Below are 19657 nucleotides of genomic sequence, written 5' to 3' on the forward strand. Positions count from 1 at the left end.
TATGTCTGCGCAGAATCATTCACATCTCTGGAAGATTTGCATTTATTTATTACTGTTAGAACAAGTTGAGCTCTGATTGTCTTCCAGGAGATAACAGAGGGGAGGTCATTCAAAAATTAAATATTTATTTATACTTTATTATAAAATAATTTGCTGAAAATGACTTTCTTCCTACTCAATCATCAACAGAAAGGCTTTATTTAGAATTAGAGCAAACGAAGCGGTCTTATAATTGCTGAGCAGCTTTTGTCATGTTTCCATTCAGACTAATCATATCTACCCCGATTTTTCACAACCAATTCACCAAAATAACTCAAACAGGTCCAGAGACCAGGGACCTGGGATCTGTCGAGCCTCTCTGGACTGGTAAAGAGTGACACTGAAAACAAGATCAGTGTTCTTTTGCTATGGAACATATTAAACACCTTTAATATGAAAAAGCAATCTGCACAAGAAGAGAAGGAAATGCACTAGGCTGCAAAACACACATCATAACCAGAACACTGGCATAGCAAGGAAAATGTTGAGAAATGCAATAATGTAAACAGCTTTACAACATTAGCTTCAAGTAAATTGAAAATATAAGTTATAAAAAAGACATAAATTTGAAAAAAAGTTATTTTTAGAAAATATATTTATGGTCTCATTGCGAGGCTGCTTCCTATTGGGTTTAAATGTGTCAAAATTCTCCTCTGTAGACCTTTTATTGACCCTCCTCCCTTCATCACTTTACTTAAGTTTCTTTCTTGATTTTTCTCTCTGGGCACAAGCTATTAATATCACACCACAGAGAGAGAAGGGGGCTCACTGATGGGCGTGAAGCGACAAGATGTTCCTCTGTGACAAACAGATGGCGCACTCCAGTCTTGGCTCTGACCGCTCAATTAGCAGCTAACAAGCAGACTGCCTCGTTAGGTTTCCATCAGCCGTGGCTGTGCGTCTCTGTGTCAGAGCAACAGCGTCTGCCGCCCCCCTCTGAGGGACGGCTCAACCCAAGATCAGTCCAAGCAGTGGCAGCTCTGAAACTACAAACACTTTTGCCTGTTTTCTTTTATCCATTCTTCTTTTTTTGGTTTGACTCAAAGATCATTTCGGATCGTTTCTCTCAATCTCTGAACCAAAATATTGTCTCAAGTCACAACTCTGGGAATTAATGCAGGAATAAAAATAAATGTAAAAAACAATGCTGTTCCTGTAGCTTCTGTTGACTCTGGTAATAGTGTGGAACAGAGCCATTCAATAATTTACCAGAATGGAACCAGACGTGAAAGCAAATGGAAGAATAAACCTGAGAGCACATCCAGAGAAAAACCAGTCAGAGATCACAATCTAACCAAAAGCATGAGAACTGAAGCTCCATCACGGCCACAGCAGATCCTTTGGCTCAGTTGAGTTGGAATGAAATGACTGCATATGACTTGACTGAATTTGGTCAAATAGTTTTAAAGTAAACTGCCTTGAGGTGACTGAAAAAACAGATCTGATTTCTGTGCAATTATGTGAACATGGAAAACAAAATGAAGCAGTCATACATTCATTATTAATAAATAAAACGAGACAAAATATTTGGTTTATGAACCCAGAACATCAGCATTCAGTTGTGACTGGTTTTCTAAGCAAAAGCTGTCTTCTTGGTTCCACCTTCACAGCAGCTTTAAATTGAGCTGTAGTACAAGTGTGGGTGAGTCAGAAAACACCACTGTAGGATTTTCACCTCTTAAAGGTTTTTTATTCAGATTGTATCCTGTCACAACCACAATTTTACATGTAGTCATATGTGGTGTCTTTCCTAATAAGAAACCTAATAATTTCAAATTTAAAGGACTAACATGATTTTAAAATATTTTTCACAATCAAGTTTCTATGTTGCAGTTGCTGCGCTAGACTTTTTGTTGTCTGTCATTTTGACTGACTGGGTCAAAAAAATCTCATCATAATCTAATTTAAATTTTTAAAGTGACTAAAGGGACGATAACATTTTGGACTTGCATTTTTATTAAAAGCCCAGTCTTCTAGGCCTGTCGCCTAGAAGACTGGGCTGCTCGGGTTCTCACTAAAACCAGGAAGATAGAGCACATAACACCAGTTTTAAAGTCCCTACACTGGCTCCCTGTAGCTCAGAGAATAGACTTTAAAATACTGATGTTAGTTTATAAATCACTGAACGGTTTAGCACCACAATACCTTAAAGATCTGTTATTGTTGTACCAACCGTCTAGACCCCTCAGATCTTCTGGTTCTGGTTTGCTCTGCATCCCCAGAACCAGAACCAAACGAGGAGAAGCAGCATTCAGTTTCTATGCACCACAGATTTGGAACAAACTTCCAGAAAACTGTAAAACGGCTGAAACACTGAGTGCCTTTAAATCTCAACTTAAAACCCACCTGTTTAGAGTTGCTTATGGCTAAATTAGGGTTAGAGTGCGGGTTTTGATGTCTTCCATGTTTTTATGTCTTTAATGTTTTTAATTTCTTTTTATTTCTTTTCTACGTTTTAATGATGTAAAGCCCCCTGGAAAACGTCCCAGTTAAACAACGTTTAACTAAAGTTCTACGGGGTTTAGAGTCCCAGTTGACGGAGTTTCAACTAAACACCTAGAGGTTGGAGTCCTTGTCAAACGGTGTTTTTGACTAAAGTCCCTGAGGGTTAGAATCCCAGTTAAACGGCGTTTAACTGAAGTCCTAAAGGGGTTTCAATGTTTTTTTTGTTTGTTTTCTCTCTTTCTCACAGTTTATTTAATGTCACATGCTGTTTTTATTTTAATTTTGTAAAGCACTTTGAAATGCCTTGCTGCTGAAATGTGCTATACAAATAAAATTTGATTGATTGATTGATTGATTAACGATAAATCAATTAATCGCACGATAAATTAAACCTATCGACCTCATTTTAATTATAGGCTTCCTGCCTTTTTTTCTTTCTGTTGATGACACTGAATGAAAAAAGGCTCAACTCCAGTGCTCTCCACTGACCCTCCCTTCCTATTTCCTAAGTGTAATGTCCAGTGCACATTACACGAGTTGTAGGCCGACAGTCGGCCCATTTTCAAAACCTGAGACACATTAGTCGACAGAAATCCCAGGTATAACGGTTCGATCGGGTTCGTCGTGCCGTGTGGTGTCCAGCCACATGGGCACAAAATAATGGCTACAAGTCCAGTTAACTAATTTTAAAATCAGGAAATAATCAATGCTTTACTAGAATCTACCTGTGATGCATGTGGCTAGAGTCAGCATAAAGTCCTGACTGAATGAAAATCATTATAACCTATTTATGTTACGTTAACGAAGAACAGCTGAAAACTTACCGGGTTTATCAACTGAGGTAGCAATTTGGCTCCAGTTCTTCCCCTTGTCATTTCTATATTATTTGCACGAAATGCTGAATAAATATTAATGTTGTTTCCACATATCATCTCCAATATCCGCTGGACTTCGGGTTGCACCGTGTCAGCTGTTTGGGATTCCCCTCCATAATTTCCACTCAGAAAACACGGAGGAGAATCCACACTTTCTGATTGGCTACCTGCCACATTCAAAGGGCTGCATTGACGCTTCCAGTCGGGGGAATCCCTGATTTAGATCGGAGCGGCCACGACGATCTACCGTAACACACCACACACTGCAGGATGATCGGTTACAAAATCACCAGCGACAATCTTAGATCTAAGATTATCTTAAGGGGAAAATAGGGGCAAAAAATCGTGTAGTGTGAACTATTGCGTCAGGATGTTCCCGACTTCTCTATTTAAATCTAGTGATTACTGAAGGACAATATAGTATACAGACTTCATAATCTGCACTCTTTTGGTTGAATGCAGTATTTATTTCCGCTTTAGTTTTATGTTGTAGTTTTTATTCAAGTACGCTTTTCGTTAATGGAGACTGAGAATCCATTTTATTTTTATTTTTGTTTTGTTTATTTAGTTCATCAGTTCCAGTGTTATGTGTTCTTTTGAAAATAAAGTGTATCTATCTATGGCAGGAAATCACATGCAATAATAGCCATTTCCGTTAAATCAGTGTCAACTGGTCTTGAAACAATATTGTAAGATGATTTATTTTTCCTTTTCAATTAATATGGTTTCATGTGAGATTGGTTGTTCGCTGGGGATGTTCTGTGGATGAGTGGGGGCGCTGTGCCTTTGGGAGGATATGTTTCTTTCTTCTTCGAGGGTTTTTTTCTTCTTTGGGGGCTTCTTCTAATGAGGGGCTGAGACGTTAGGCTGTTCGGTTACACTTTTGAATAAAAGTCTACGCAGCTACGCTATTCCCTCTCAGTGTCTGCTCTTTCTCTACCCACGACCTCCTATTTTATGATGACACTGATTTAGATCACTACGCAGTGTTACACTGGTGGCAGCGGGTTGTGGACGCTTTCAGCGATTGGAGAGGTGAGCACATGCTACGCATGCAAACCACAGATAGCTCATGCTGCACGTGCTGAGCGGCGTATATAGCGGCTGCTGAAGACGGACTTTTTCTTTTTGCTCTGTCTCTCATCCTACTGCCGGTTACGGAGACGAATACACAACTATGGTGAGTAGTTTTTGGGATCAATTACCTTTTCATTCTATACGTAGTCGGGCCAGGCCGCACTACAGCCACATTTTCATGGGGGACGGAAAAGAGGATTTTTCAAAATGGTGCAGACGTTTTGAAGTGACTGTTGCTGCTGATCCCGATACCACTGAGGATAGTTTGGTGAAGCTGCTACCTACATGTTTAGGGGGTGCTGCTTTTAGTTACTGGGATAGCCTATCTGGTGCAGTAAAAGCTGACTATTCAGCCACAAAGGAGAAGCTGAAGAGCGTTTTTGGACAAACTGCTTATTTGTCGACTTTCCAGAGCTACATTAATGCACGCAGTGACCTTCCTGGTGAACCCCTTCCTGTGTTTGCTGCTGAGATTTACCGTTTGGTTGAAGAAGCTTTTCCGACTTACGGTGATAATGCTAAAAAGGGAGAAAAATTTTGACGCTTTGTTGCTGGACTTGATCCATACCTTCAGCTGTGATGTCACGAGCAGGGGGTTGACACACTGGAGACTGAACTAAGGTTTGCTATGCAGATTGAAACTTTTTTCGTAAACTTAACTCTGTCACCATTACTGACGCTCACCCCTTACCGAGAGTTGATGACAGTCTAGATGCGCTTTATGGTTTGCAGTACTTTTCTACCATGGACATGTCTAGCGGGTACTGGCAAGTACAAATGGATGCAGCAGACAGACAGAAGACTGTGTTTGCGACAGGTGACGGCTTGTACCAATTTAAGGTCATGCCAATGGGGCTTTAAAACTCACCTCCGACTTTCCAAAGGCTCATGGAGCTGGTTCTGAGAGGACTGCACTGGACAACTTGTGTCATTTATTTGGATGACATCATTTGCATGGGAAAAACCTTTGAAGATCACATAGGCAATCTCACAGACATTCTCATTCATTTTTGACAAGTCTTTTTGAAGTTAAACCCTAAGAAATGTGACTTTTGCAAACTTGCTGTGAAGTTGCTGAAGTACAGCCTTTTTGGGGCTGTGTTCATATTATAGACGTTTTGTACATAAATATGCCTTCATTGCTCAGCCTCTGCATAGGCTTACCCAAAAACAAGTGGTGTTTGAATGGACAGATGACTGTTCTGCCGCTTTTCAAGCACTTAAGGATGCACTGACTTCACCTCCAATAATGGCATTTCCCAACTTTGACCAACCATTTATTTTGAGTACAGATGCATCTAATTTTGCAGTTGGCGCTGTACTGTCTCAGATACAACAGGGACAAGAAAGGGTTGTATCTTTTGCAAGTCATGTACTTTCTAAAACAGAGAGAAAGTGGTCTACATATGACAAAGAACTGTATGCCATTGTGTGGTCAATTAGACACTATAAACATTATCTGAGTTGCAATCCTTTTACAATCATCACTGATCATCGTCCTTTACTCAGCTTAAGGAAGATGGATGTCACGCATGACCCTACCGGACGCAGGGGTCGTTGGGCATTGGAGTTGGACCCGTATCAATGGACAATCACTCACAGAGATTGCAAGAAACACACAAATGCCGATGCCATGTCACGGATACCATTGGTGCAGGACTCAACTGAGGTGACAGTTTCAGCAATGCCTGATGGTCACTCTTGTCCTTGTGATATGGAAAAATCTGTTTCACTGGCCGAGTTGCCATGTTCAGGCCCTGAACATTCAGAGATGACCAACGTTGTACCACAAGTGTGTTGTGTGGACAACGATAGGACATGTCAATATGGGGTTTGCCACATTACAACAGACATTATCCAATCAAAATATGGACATTGTATGCGCACAACACTCTGATCCTGTTTTCTTTGAAGTGTATACCTGGGTAAAAAACAAGAAACGTCCCTACCTCAGACAGGTAAAAGGTAGAGTTCAGAGAAAACTTTGGTGGCAGTTTCCTAAGTTATTGCTATGCAATGATTTGCTTTGTCGCAAAGGTCAGAGTGCACCGGGGAAACCCAAGGTCTGTCAAGTGTTAATTCCACCTGCACTTGTTACAGAAACAATGCATTTTCTACATGGTAATCCTTGTTCTGGTCATTACAGTGCTGAGCGTACATTTAAGAAGGCATTGACAGTGTGTTATTGGCCAGGAATGAGATCTGATATTGAAAACTTCTGTAATCTGTGCAAGACGTGAAGCTTTCCGAAAAGCTGTACCAAAGCACAAAGCCCCTTTGCAATCTATTCAGACTGACAGACCATTTCAGTTGGTCTGTACGGACATTACTGAACTTCCGGTTACCTCTCTTGGTAATAGATATGTGTTTGTGGTACAGGACCATTTTACCAAGTATGTAAATGCCTATGCTATGTCTGACCAAAAGGCTGCCACAGTAGCACAGTTACTGTGTGAATGGTACATACCTGAACATGGTGTTCCTGAGGAACTGTTGTCAGATCAGGAACGACAATATGAGTCTGAAATTATTCACACAATTTGTCAGAGACTACAAATGACAAAGAAAAGAACCTCTCCATATCACCCAATAGGGAATGGTATGGTTGAACGGTTTAATCGGACTCTGAAAGAGCAGTTGGCCCGACTCATTCAGGACTATGGAGGCGAGTGGGACCACTACCTCTCTGCTGTAGTACTTTCTTTCAACTCTACTCCTCACTCGAGTATGAGGTACTCACCATATTTCCTTGCTCATGGACGAGAACCCCGACTACCTGCTAATGCCCATATTTCATCTCCAAAGGTTTCTGATTGCCCACAAAACTATGGTTCAGCACTGGCTACACGGATGGACGCTGCTTTTGAGACTGTTCTTCTCCATCGTGAAGAACAAAAACGAGAGTACTATTACAACAAAGACACAAGGTTTAGGCCGTATACTTGTGGTGATCTGGTATGGATAGATGACCCCACCACACAACGACAAAAGCTTTCACCAAACTGGACTGGACCATATAAGGTTGTATCTGTGGATGAAAAGGGGCTCCTTTACAAGCTGGTGGATGTTAAATATCCTCTGGCTGCAACCAGAGTCATTCACTATGACCGTTTAAAACCTTACCGTAGCTCCACAGACACATTACCCACAGATGTATCCCAGTCTGTGTTTCCTCCAAATAGGGACACACTGCCGAGGTATACCGCTTTGTCTGGTTCATTGCCTTGGCTTTTTTGCCAAACAGCGGAAGTATGTAAGATGATTTATTTTTCCTTTTAAATTAATATGGTTTCATGTGAGATTGGTTGTTTGCTGGAGATGTTCATTGGATGCGTGGGGGCGCTGTGCCTTTGGGAGGATATGTTTCTTTCTTCTTCGAGGGTTTTTTTCTTCTTTGGGGGCTACGCTATTCCCTCTCAGTGTCTGCTCTTTCTCTACCCACGACCTCCTATTTTATGGTGACACTGATTTAGATCACTACGCAGTGTTACAATATTATCGTTTATCGCAATAATTTTTTAGACAATTGCTCAGCAAAATTTGTTATCATGACAGGCCTAAGTCTTACAAGAGCAACATAGGTGTAAATCCCGGAGGGTGTTCGGACCCCCCCTATCTTGGAAAAGTCTAAAATTGTCCCCCCCCCAAAAAAGAAAAATCATCAAAGAAATGTTTGCATTTAAATAATATAATATGAAAAGGCAAAAGAAACAAAGAACAAACTAAATCTGCCATTTATCTCAGAAAAAAATAAGAATTAATTTTAGGCCCCCCCTACCATTGTTAGAACAATGGTTCAGTCCAAAGTTAAGGAGGAGCAACAGCCTGAATGGCACAGGCTCATCAGAGCCACTGAAGTGAGGAGCTAACTGTTAGCTGTGGCTCTGCAGCACTAACATAAAACCTCCAGTAAGTAAATACTTAAAAGACATGGAACACCTTTTATTTGCGTTCACTGAACACATCACAATATAGAGCAGACTGCAGTTTGTTATTTTCTTACTTTGACTGAATCATGATAATCTGCCTCATTAGCAAAACTGCTACACTGCTTTCAGACTTAAGCTTTCTTGTCAAAGGTAGCAAACATCTCATTCATATTTAACCCTTTAACTTTTAGTTAATTAGAAAAGTTTGAAACGGGAGGAGGGGCTGAGCAAGTGGACCAGCTCAGAGTGTGTGAACCAAGAACAGAAGAGAGAACAGATAGAAAAAACAGAAAGTTATGCCTTTATTTCTCACTGTCTTCAACGTAGAGCCTTTAAAACCACAAAATAAAATCTGAATATTTTTCTATATAAACCCTGGTGCTTAAAATGTTACGTTTAAGTTAAAATACCCCCCAGATATTTATTTCTATCTAGCTGTTGGTTCTTTGTCACTCAGGACATGGCAAAACTAAAAAAAGGCTTAAAAATGAAGCAACTTAAGTTATAATTTAAATAGGCCATAACTTGTATTGGGAGCCATTTCAATAAATCTGAGTTTATGAGGAATTTTATTAAGAGCAGTTACTCATTAAAGCTTTTGTATTTAAAACCTTAAAGTTTTGTAAAAGTGTAGCAGTCAGACTGAACAAAACTCGTATAGAAGCAACATTTGAGTTTTAGCTTTATTTCTCAATAAGTTGCTTACTGAGAAAAACACATTTGATGTGCATTACTAATCATTTTTGGTCCTGCTGCTTGAATGTGGTTTAAAACATTTTAAACCACATTTTACGTTACATTTCAATGTAACTTTGGTGACCCCCCCAAAATTAGTCTTAGGAAATTTTCCCCCAATAATGAGATGGGATCTACGCCCTTGATGAGCAATGAAATGTCTCCAGGGAACTTGCTGCAGAGGCTCTGAGGTTATGAAAATTTGCGTCACACAGACTCAGACACGTGGTTATACAAGGTGGATTGACAGGGTGGAGCAGCTGGAGACCTAGCAGGACTCAGACATCCACCTGGATTGACGGCACGATTTCTTCCTGGAGGATGAGCTGACACAATGCTGCCATCAACTAATTGTTCTCTCGCTCCTGCTATTATCTTTTTACGTTGATGAACATCAAAAGTAATCCTACATCAGTTTATCTGTTCCTTCTTGTACATTCTGCTCTATCTTCTCAAACTCCCAGTCAGTTGTGGCATATGGCCACTTCTACTGATCCAGGCTGTGGTTCTGCTGGAGGTTTCTTCCAGCAGAACCTATAAATTTCTGCTGAAAGTTTGTGCCTTGCTCAGCATGAGAGATTGTTGTAAAGTCAACGACGCTACGCGAGCGATTGTCACTATGTGCTGGTCAAGGAGGAGTGAATGCTGCAAGTCAATGACTTCATGCTCAGCTGGGTTTTCTTAGAAATTTTTAAGCTACTTTGAATAATAAACTGAGTTTAATTTACTGTAAAAACTGAATATTAGTACTAGTAAAGTACAAGTCAAATAGAAACAAGATACAGGTTGTTTATCAAAGCACAGTAGATGAATCTGTGTGTTTCACATGCATGTGATGGCTGAATGTGACTGGAGCCATCTAGTCCCAACTTTAGCAGTATTCTGATGAGTAGACATTTACCTAAATCACTGAAATGGGCTTGAGATTCGAACAAAACGGGGGCTTAACTCATGTGGATGCATAGACTTGGCTATTTATTTCAGGATCTGTTAAGACAAAATTAAGAAGGTAGGTTTCTGCTTCAGCACACTAAAACTGCATGAACCTGCGTCCTGGTCTCTCAGAAGCTCAGCAATAGTCTGGGACAGAATATGAGCTGAGGCTGTAAATTTATAGGTTGACAGGAGGCTAAATAGGTCAGATTCTTGCAAATTAGAGTAAATATTGGTCTTCAGATGCTGTCCACTTCAATGATCAATCTCATTGTGCTTCAGCAGCCAGAGGGCTAAGAAGGGCGGAGCATTGGGACAGCAGCATGCTACTAATGGTCAAAGTCAGCTTCTGCAAACACTCAGTTTTATTTCTTTTTACCATCGAGATGTTTTTAAACTGGGCTGCACAGTGGCACAGTTGGTAGAGCTGTTGCCTTGCAGGAAGAAGGTTCTGGGTTTGATTCCCGGTCCCAGTCTTTCTGCATGGAGTTTCCATGTTCTCCCTGTGCATGGTGGGTTTTCTCCGGGTACTCTGGTTTCCTCCCACAGTCCAAAAACATGACTGTCAGGTTAATTGGTCTGTCTAAATTGCCCCTAGGTGTGAGTGTGTGTGTGCATGGTTGTGTGTCTCTGTGTTGCCCTGCGACAGACTGGTGACCTGTCCAGGGTGACCCCGCCTCTCGCCCGGAACGTTAGCTGGAGATGGGCACCAGCAACCCTCCTGACCCCACTGAGGGACAAGGGTGTAAAGAAGATGGATGGATGGATGTTTTTAAACTAATTTCAATTCAAGACCAAATTCATTTGAGAGACCTGCGTCGGTCTAAAGAGTCTGTACATGCTAAGTTTTATCTAAAAAAGATCCTGATTGTGTGAACAACTCCATTCTGGTCGTCCAGTTAAGCCAAAAGAGTGTACAGAGCAGAAAGATGTAGAGACATGACTCTAGGTTTGGACTGGATCTGTCTGGGCTCACAGCACATTCACTGGCCAGATTTAACCTCCTCCCCCTCAGGAGGAGTTTGGCAGCAGCGTGAACTCCAGCGACATCCCAAACTTCGGCCTAATTACCATTGTTGTCATTGGGTTCAGCTCATTTTCAATAAAATATGACCTGGTCTGAGACATGAATCCAAGGCACTTCTCAACAGATGTCTCCCACGCCTAGGCCCAGGCCTTTTGTAAGAGTGCTCAGTGAAAAGGGGCTCAAGTTGGAACAAAAAACCCTGCAGTGTTCACAAAAGACTGAGCAATGAAGAGCTGGCTGGACAGTGTGAATGGAGCGGTCTAATTGCAGTGCTGGAAGGAGTCCTTGTGAGGTAGGCAGACAAACCAAAGAGGCCCAGATGTCACTCTGCTGAACATCTCGTTGACTTGAAATGCAAGACAAGACAGCATGACTCCTCAGCATCAAAGTTGGTGTTCAGAGGAAACCTTTGTCAACAGTTTTTTAAGAACATGCTTTTACTAACAAGGCCTTACAGTTTGAACATATCTGCAACACATACTCTTTACTGGATTCCAAATGAACCTCCTAAAAGCAGTATTAACCCAGACCGTTATGCATGCTGTGTTCTCATCAACAGAGGCAAAGCTTTAACATTTATAGAAATGATTGAAATAGACAATGAGCTCTTGGTTTATGCTTTTAAAATATATACAGGCACAGCCAACACAGCCAAGATACTGTGCAGAACCCACAAGCTCCCAGGTCTCTGGTAGAGGACCTGAGGGTGAGAGAGAGAGAGAGAGAGAGAGAGAGAGAGAGAGAGAGAGAGAGAGAGAGAGAGAGAGAGAGAGAGAGAGGCAGAGAGAGAGAGAGAGAGAGAGAGGCAGAGAGACCACCCGCGGAGAGTGAGAAGGGAATTTATATATACGAGTATATATATATATTGTATTTCTATGGTACTAAATGTTTTTTAGAATTATCCTTTAATACGCCAAACTTTACTTTAATACATGACAAGCTAAAAGGTTAAAAGGTATTTAGGAATCTCAAGTGTTGCAGAAATTACAATGACACAAAGAGTGTAAAATGTAAAGAGGTCTGCATACTTTCTGTACTCACTGTTTCTACGACAACAGATAAAAACACAAATCGCGCTCATGGACAATATTTATTCAGATCTTTTCATTTGTAGGAATTCCAAGCAGACAAATTTGTGTTATAATATGGTCTAAAATTGCTTGAAATCTATTGAAAAAATAATAATTTAATCCATTAATAAAGACATCAAAACAAAGGAAGCCTGTTGAATTGTGTTAATGTTTGGAGGTGAGTTGTTTATTGTGCTAGCATGAATTCTATAAGATCTGTATTTTATCAATGAACCATGATGTTCTTTATGAATGAATCTATCCATCCACCCATCCATTTTCTGTACATCCTTGTCCCTTAGTGGGCCGGGAGTCTTTATTAATCAAATGTCAGTAATTTTCTTCAGTAGACTGAGCAACTTTGAGGGACAAAGTCCCAAGTTTTTTGTCAAATGGAATCAGTGTGAACTGTTTGTAGGCCATGTCAGAGAATTTGTACGTTTGGAGTTTCAATGTTTTCTACTCAGTAGCACATGATCTTTCAGAACAGCTGATACTTATCACCAAGAATACTTTCTATCTAAATGTGCAGAATCTGGCTGCTTCTGACGCTGTGGTACTGATGGACCATCTGAATCCAGGCTTGTACCGAGTAAAAAGGGGGCGTGTCCGATGAAGCCCTGCTTCGAGGCTTGTGTCGTCTTGCTGAAAACCACGTGACTGGCAACAAACGATGCCTCGCGTTGCATGGGTCACGTGACTGCTTCCTTTTGCGTGTGGGTTTTCAAAATAAAAGCGCTATGAGCCGTGCTGCATCATGGGTTGTTGCTTTTCTCAATTGTAGATTATGTTGTTTTTTAATAATTATATTTTTGTGATTTTATGACGTAAATCTCTTTGGACTGCATTGTTGCTGAAATGTGCTACACAAGTAAATTTGATTGTCTGAAATGGAGCCAGCAAGAGGAAAATCTCTGACATCTGGGAATACTTTGAGATTATTTTCACAATAAAATTCTTCTTAGACAATAATTAAGCCTCCACCTCCCAATTTCTCACCTTCTGCAAAATTCCACTATTATTTGTAGTCTGATCAGCAAAGATATATCAGTGTTTCACAGAAGAAACTGATTTAATCCTGTTGCAGAACTAAAATTCAACAACTAGCCAAATATAAGGGATCAGAGCCAATTAGAAATTCAAGAAAAAGTGAATCCCCCAGCAGGCACTGCACTCCCAAGACACTAAAACATCAAATGTCTTTATTGTCAAATCTGACATAAAAGGAAACCCAACACAACCACTGACGTTCAACATAAACCAGGATTAGATTGGCTACAAATCATTTTAATAATTAAAACATATGACAATTAAATATGGTTTCGTTGATTCTCCTGTTACTGAACATGAGTTTAATGAAAACTTTGTGACAATATTGCATTTAGTAATTTTTGGAAGTATGATCCAACTGAGTGACAAGGCTGTTAGTTTCACCAGCAGATGTCACTAGTGAGTCATGAATGAAGCATCGAGTAATGAACCTTTTTGCAAAGCAAAGGGCTGGAAAGGTTCACTGCTTCATGAGGCTTCATTTGCCCATCACTTCGCTGTGGATCACAGCTTTCTTTTGACCCGTTTGAAGTCACTTGTTGGTATTTGAGGTACAGCACTAACCTGGTTCTGGTTGTGAGGATTTCTTCTTCTTCTTGCCTTTTTATGGCAGTTGACAACTTATAGGTGCATTACCACCACCTTCCAGATTGGAGTATGAGTTGTGAGGATTTAGTTTTTCTGTATCAATTTAGTTCCTGTCTTGTCTTGTATACCCTTGATTGATCCCAGCTGTGTCCTGTTTCCCCTGATTACCTTCCCTGTGTATTTATACCCACCTGGGTCCTTGTTAATTGTCATTAGTCTGATGTCTATGCCAGTTGCTACAGTGTGAGAATCATTGCCATTGCTCACCTTTGCTGCCTGGATTTTGTGAATCGCTTTTTCATTAAATACCTTTATTGCGCCTCATCCTGGGTCCATCCTCACTATTCAAAACCGTAACTCATGACACCAGTCCTATCTTTCAAACAGAAAGTTTTCTGTAAATCAACATTCTTCCTCTGTTTCTTCTTTGAAGTACAGGGCTCCCCAGGGGTCGTAATAAGTGCCTGTTCTTTTTGCTTTGTATCTGCTGCCTCTGGGTTGTATTTTTAAAAAGCACAAAGTATCCTTTCATTGATTTGCAGATGACATTCAAATCTATCTGTAACTACAAATGACAGCCAGTCTGCTGTACATATGCTACAGGATTGTCTTCAGGGTGTACAGGCATTGATAAGAGCAAATTTTCTTAACCTACATAAGGAAAAAAACTGAGATTTCAGTGTTTAGTCAATGCAATCCCCTGCTTGGACATGACAGTGTTGTCGGTCCCTTGCCTTCCTTTTGTCATCCATTCGTGAAAAATCTGGGTGTGATTGTTGATCCTATGTTTAAATTTGATTAGCATATTAGCATTGTTATCAAAGCCAGTTTCGTCCAGCTGAGGACCCTTGCTAAGATAAAGTGTTATCTTCCTCTGCCATTTAGATTATTATAACTCTTTGTACTTAGGGTTGGACCAGAGCTCCCTGCAGCAATCGAAGAGCATACAAAATGCTGCAGCTCGTCTGCTGACCAAAACAAGTAGGCGTGAATCCATTATCCCAGTTTTGCATGTCCTTCGCTCCCTGTTGCTTTTAGGATAAAATGTAGGGTTTTATTTGTTTTTAAGTGTTTAAACTCCATGGGCCCTTCTTACTTAAGTGAGTTCTTGCAGCCCTACACTCCACCCAAAGCCCTAAGGTCAACTGACCAGCTTTTATAGTCTGTCCCTGAAACTGGGCTAAAAACTAGAGGGGACAAAGTCTTCTCTGTGGCGGCATCCAGGCTGTGGAACAGTCTGCCTCTGTCTGTTAAGCTTTCTCAATCAGCAGGTCAGTTTAAGTCCAGCCTGAAAACTCATTTATTCTCCCTGGCCTTCAAGACCAGTTCAAGAGAAAAATGTAAATGATGGAAGATAATCACTGCAGCTAAACTTTAAAACTGTTTGGTTTTTATTCATGCTATTAACTTTTGAATTGACATCTCTGCCAATTTTATATTTGTCTTATTAGTTTTACTAAACTTAATCTAATTTCTATTTTGTCATTTATCTACTTGTGATGTTTGTTGTGAAGCACTTTGGTCAGCTGAGGCTGTTGTAAATGTGCTATATAAATAAACTTTGACTTGACTTATTTAGACGTGAGAAAAGCAAAAGACAAAATCTGAATCTGACATGTATCCACATAAACTGCCAACTTCTGGTCAGAGTCCCTGGTTTAACGTTTCCCCACATTTTAGTTTATTTGTTCAAATGACAGAGAAAACAGAAAATAAAGTCGGCTCATCTAAAAATGTCTGACAGCTGTGAGCGATTGGATGTAAAGTCAACCATCCCTGGATTAGAACAGACCGACTGGCTAAAAACACACATCTCAGCTTTGTGTGTGCAACACTGAAGTAATTTGAGGAAGATCCTTACATAACGCTGAACATGGCTCATATCCAGACAGCCTGGGATGTTCATGGCTCATGGTCTGCTAAGTTACACACAACACAAAAGCCTTCAGTTTATTCTCTCCTTCCAAACTCTCATCTAGAATTAGTCCCCCCCCATGTCTCCAGTGAGTCGGCACGGCAGTTGGGCCGTGTTTCTATTTGGAAAGTATTGATTAGAACATTTAACTCTTTAATCAGTGTGAGAGACCCCCCACGGTTTAATAAACCAGCACACACACACACACACACACACACACACACACACACACACAGACTGAAAGCTTTTATGTCTCTTCAAAATGTTTTCTGATGTGTTTTAGCCTCAGCAGGAATTTCTCTTCCCCTTCAGCATTAAGCTCCTACAAGAAATGGGTGGCAAATGTAAAAATGATTTTAAATGACCAGCTCTAGTTATCTCCAAATGAAAATTTAATTTCTCTTCCCCTTCATGATTAGCTATCATGCAGACATTGAATCAGCCATATAAATTTAGTGTTGGGAGGATAGAAGCAACAATAGCAATAAGACCTAGACAGCAGAAAGTCAAACCAGCATAAGGAAACAAGGTTTTCATCTATTTCTATACAGGTAACAAAGTTGCATCTGGTTTACATTGGCAGTTTCAACAATGAAACAACTGAAATATTGTTAATTTTTCTTTTTTTATTGGTCTGATGCAATATTCAAATCTTTGATGTTGTGTTTTTGTTAGCTGGAAGCAGAAGGTGATCCTAAAAGAAAAAAAGGCTTGAAACAGTCTGTGTGCAATTAATCTACATAATATGCGTCACTGAGTGATGGAGTTACCACAATAAATACAAATGTCAATGGCATTCTAATTTATGAATAGATCTGTATTCCCCTGCTGCGGAAACTCTTTACTGTTTGAATCCTGCAGAAAGAAAATATTTACCACTAATCCCAGAATTATTCCCCCCCCTGGCAGATTTACAGTAGGTTAAAGACAATCTTTCAGTTAGACACGCATGTTTCTTCTTACTGGACGTAGTATTATTGGTTTGGACTGAACCAGTTTAAAAAACGGGGCCAGTCCAAACCAATCTCCAACTGAGATTTTGTGAAGAGGGCTAAAGTTTAGGGCAGGGGTGGGCAAACTTGGTCCTGGAGGGCCGGTGTCCTGCAACTCTTAGATGTCTCCATGGTCCAACACACTTGAATCCAATAGCTGAATCAACGCCTAAGTGCAGTCAGTTTCTCCAGAGTCCTGCTAACCTTTAGATGTGCCTCTGCTGCACCACCTGACTAGAAGAATTAGGTGATTAGCAGGACTCTGGAGAAGTTATCTACACAAGAAGAAGGTAATTAAGTCATTTCATTCCAGTGTTTTGTACCTGTGGCACATCTAAAAACTGCAGGACAGCAGAGGACTGGAGTTTGACACCCCTGATCTAGACCCTGATTTAAATACACTTTGAAACCATGGCAATGGATGTATATCCATTCAGTTATCATAAAAAAATGTATTGACTTTTTTTGTTGAATCTTGTCGCGTATGCTGAACTGACAGGTCCTCTGTGTGCAGTACTATTAGTGATTAGTACTAATTACTAATAGTACTGCACATGCATGTGTACTTTTTACTGCATGGAGTTTTACTGCATACTGAGGAAGTCCTTCATTCATTTGATTATCCCTCTGTGTGGAGCAAAGGTAATGTTTATGATATTAGAGAGTCACTAATTAATGAAATAAATCAACTCTGTGACAATTTATCATGATGCTACTGTAAATTGTGAACTACTAAATGGCTGTATGCTCACTGACAAAATAGGCTAATCAACAACAAATAAATACAGTCCAATTTGCTAGTATTTGGATGATTAGTACTGTACCAGGCATCAACTGGAGCAACTTAGAGGAGGGGATCAAGTTACATGTGTGGAGCATGTTTGTTCTTGTAAATTTGAATTTACAAGATTTAAGTGTTTTTTACAGACCTTGAAGCAAGCTTTTCCAGTTGAATCACTAGTCTGCATGTGTCTCATATTGCATCCAAAATGAATCTGCCACATTCTTTATTTGCAGTTTGGTTTTGTTTTGTAAATAAAATGATTTTATCCATTTACAAAGAAGAGAAGTATTTTAGTAATCTAGTTTGTTTTGCATAAAATGTCCACTTCATAGATCCAAAATGATTTAGCTACGAAATTTAAATTTGAGCACGTCTGTTTAAGTCTAAATAGAATTTCAGTTACTTAAATGTCTTGTCCAAAGGTCAGATTGTATAATTTATTTTCTACTTCAAATGAGTATTTATTGGTCATGTAAATTGTCTAAATCACTCAGCAGATGTTTGACATTAATCAAGTGTACTTAGTACCTGCAGTCGCCCAGTGAAACTGACTGCTGCCCTCTGTGAAATATTTTGAGCCTCTTCTAATATCACATTGTCATTAAGAGCAGTGATTCCCAACATGCAGGGAACCCATGTTTTAGATGTCTCTGTTCCAGCACACCTCATTCAAATGATTGCATGGCCTCCTCAGGTGCAGAAGCAAAAAGACACCTAAAATATGCAGGGCTGGTGTACCTGACGACCAGGGATTGGAACCAGTGACCTAAGAACAGGTTCGAGGTAACATACCAGGCAGGAGAAGGAGTCATTCATGCGGTGCTGCAGAGTGTGTTTCTGTAAAATGGAGAACAGAGCTGCATGGTCAAAGCAACCTGGAGCTGCAGAAATTAAATCCTCCAAGCCCTGACGCTGACAGGGATCCAGACCTGAAAAGCAAACACAAAACAGGTCAGAATAGCATCTTCACTTTGTTCAACAACTATAGTACTTTAGGTTTTTACATTTTAAACAGCACAGTTACAAAGAAAACCATCCCAAAAGTGGGTCCAGTTTCAGTTCAAACATGATGCTTCAAAACTGTTTAGCAGCTGCTATTTGTAATTTTGGGTGTTAACTTTGACCTCTAGGTAGAGGCTTAAAGCTCGCCCTGCTCATTCACACAGATGTTTCAGTAGAATTGTTCTATACTGATTTTGTGAATAAGTTAAGCTTAGACAGGAATGAGGCGGAAGCTACTTCCAGACTTGTTATTGTGTAATCAGCATATTTCAACAGGCTGTGATAGATCTAACTTGCCTAATCCTGACACTATTTATACACCTGAGGATTTTGTTCATTATACCAACTCTCTTGCCCCCATTAAACCCAGGATCATTTTACTCTCTACCTGAGGAAATGCACATTAAGCACACTCTTCACTATAAGGAAACCATTATAACTATTACTATTTTTTGTAACTTAGTCACAAGTAGCTAAGGTAATACAGAAACATTTTTCTCTGTCAATAACAGCACATAATCCCCCAACGTCTTCTGTCAAATGTTGCACAGATCTGCTCATGGGTGCAGATATGAGTGCATAAACACACATATTTGTGCGCTACTCTGCAGCACTTCTTAGCAGGTGAAAGAAATCTGGTCCAATCAGCAGCACCCTGAACTCAGGTAATATAAAGAATCCACCAACCATATAGATGATTTTGCAACAGAGCTGAGGAAGGCAGACACAATCGAACAAACGCAGCATTTCATGGGAAAAGGACTTAGTTGAAATGTAATTTGACTTTGGTTTTGTATTTGAGTAAAATAAAGGTAGAATTTATTGAAGGAACAGTTTGCACTGTTGGGTTTTACAGTTTGGCTCTATTAAATGCATATTTAAGATATTTAATTAATGTAAAAACTTGTGTCCTGAGGGGAAACAAAAGTTTAATTCTAATTTAGGAAAATGTTTGACCTCATGTAAGATTTGTTTAATTCAACTAAATAAAAGATTCAATCATACACTTCTTGAATCCATGGTTAAAACAGTGAAACGTAATAGGACCGGGGGACTAATGTTAGAGCAGTGGGGGAATTGTATATCATACCATACGACCTGGGAGAGCAACTAAGGTGAGAGCAGGCGGCACAATCTGGGATATTTATGGTAGAATAATAATTACATAAGTACGGCGGGAAAGGGTGGTAAAACGT

General features: G+C 40.0%; 1 protein-coding gene and 1 long non-coding RNA gene across 8 annotated transcripts in view; one reads left to right on the plus strand and one right to left on the minus strand.

The window, feature by feature from the left end:
* Positions 1 to 19657, minus strand: part of cadps2 (Ca++-dependent secretion activator 2) — a 280025-nt gene that overhangs the window by 128296 nt on the left and 132072 nt on the right. For all 7 annotated transcript variants that reach the window (XM_081607676.1, XM_081607675.1, XM_081607679.1 and 4 more), the window contains exon 12: positions 18252 to 18388. In XM_081607676.1, coding sequence (XP_081463802.1) covers positions 18252 to 18388 — 137 coding nt within the window. The remainder of the gene's footprint in view (positions 1 to 18251; positions 18389 to 19657) is intronic.
* LOC145551906 (uncharacterized) overlaps positions 4264 to 19657 on the plus strand; it is a 133509-nt gene continuing 118115 nt past the window's right edge. The window contains exon 1 of the long non-coding RNA XR_014087776.1: positions 4264 to 4539. This is a non-coding gene — a long non-coding RNA (uncharacterized LOC145551906). The remainder of the gene's footprint in view (positions 4540 to 19657) is intronic.

Source organism: Poecilia reticulata, chromosome 6 (assembly GCF_904066995.2).
Source record: "Poecilia reticulata chromosome 6, P_reticulata-male-v2, whole genome shotgun sequence".
In the NCBI taxonomy this organism is placed as follows: domain Eukaryota; kingdom Metazoa; phylum Chordata; class Actinopteri; order Cyprinodontiformes; family Poeciliidae; genus Poecilia; species Poecilia reticulata.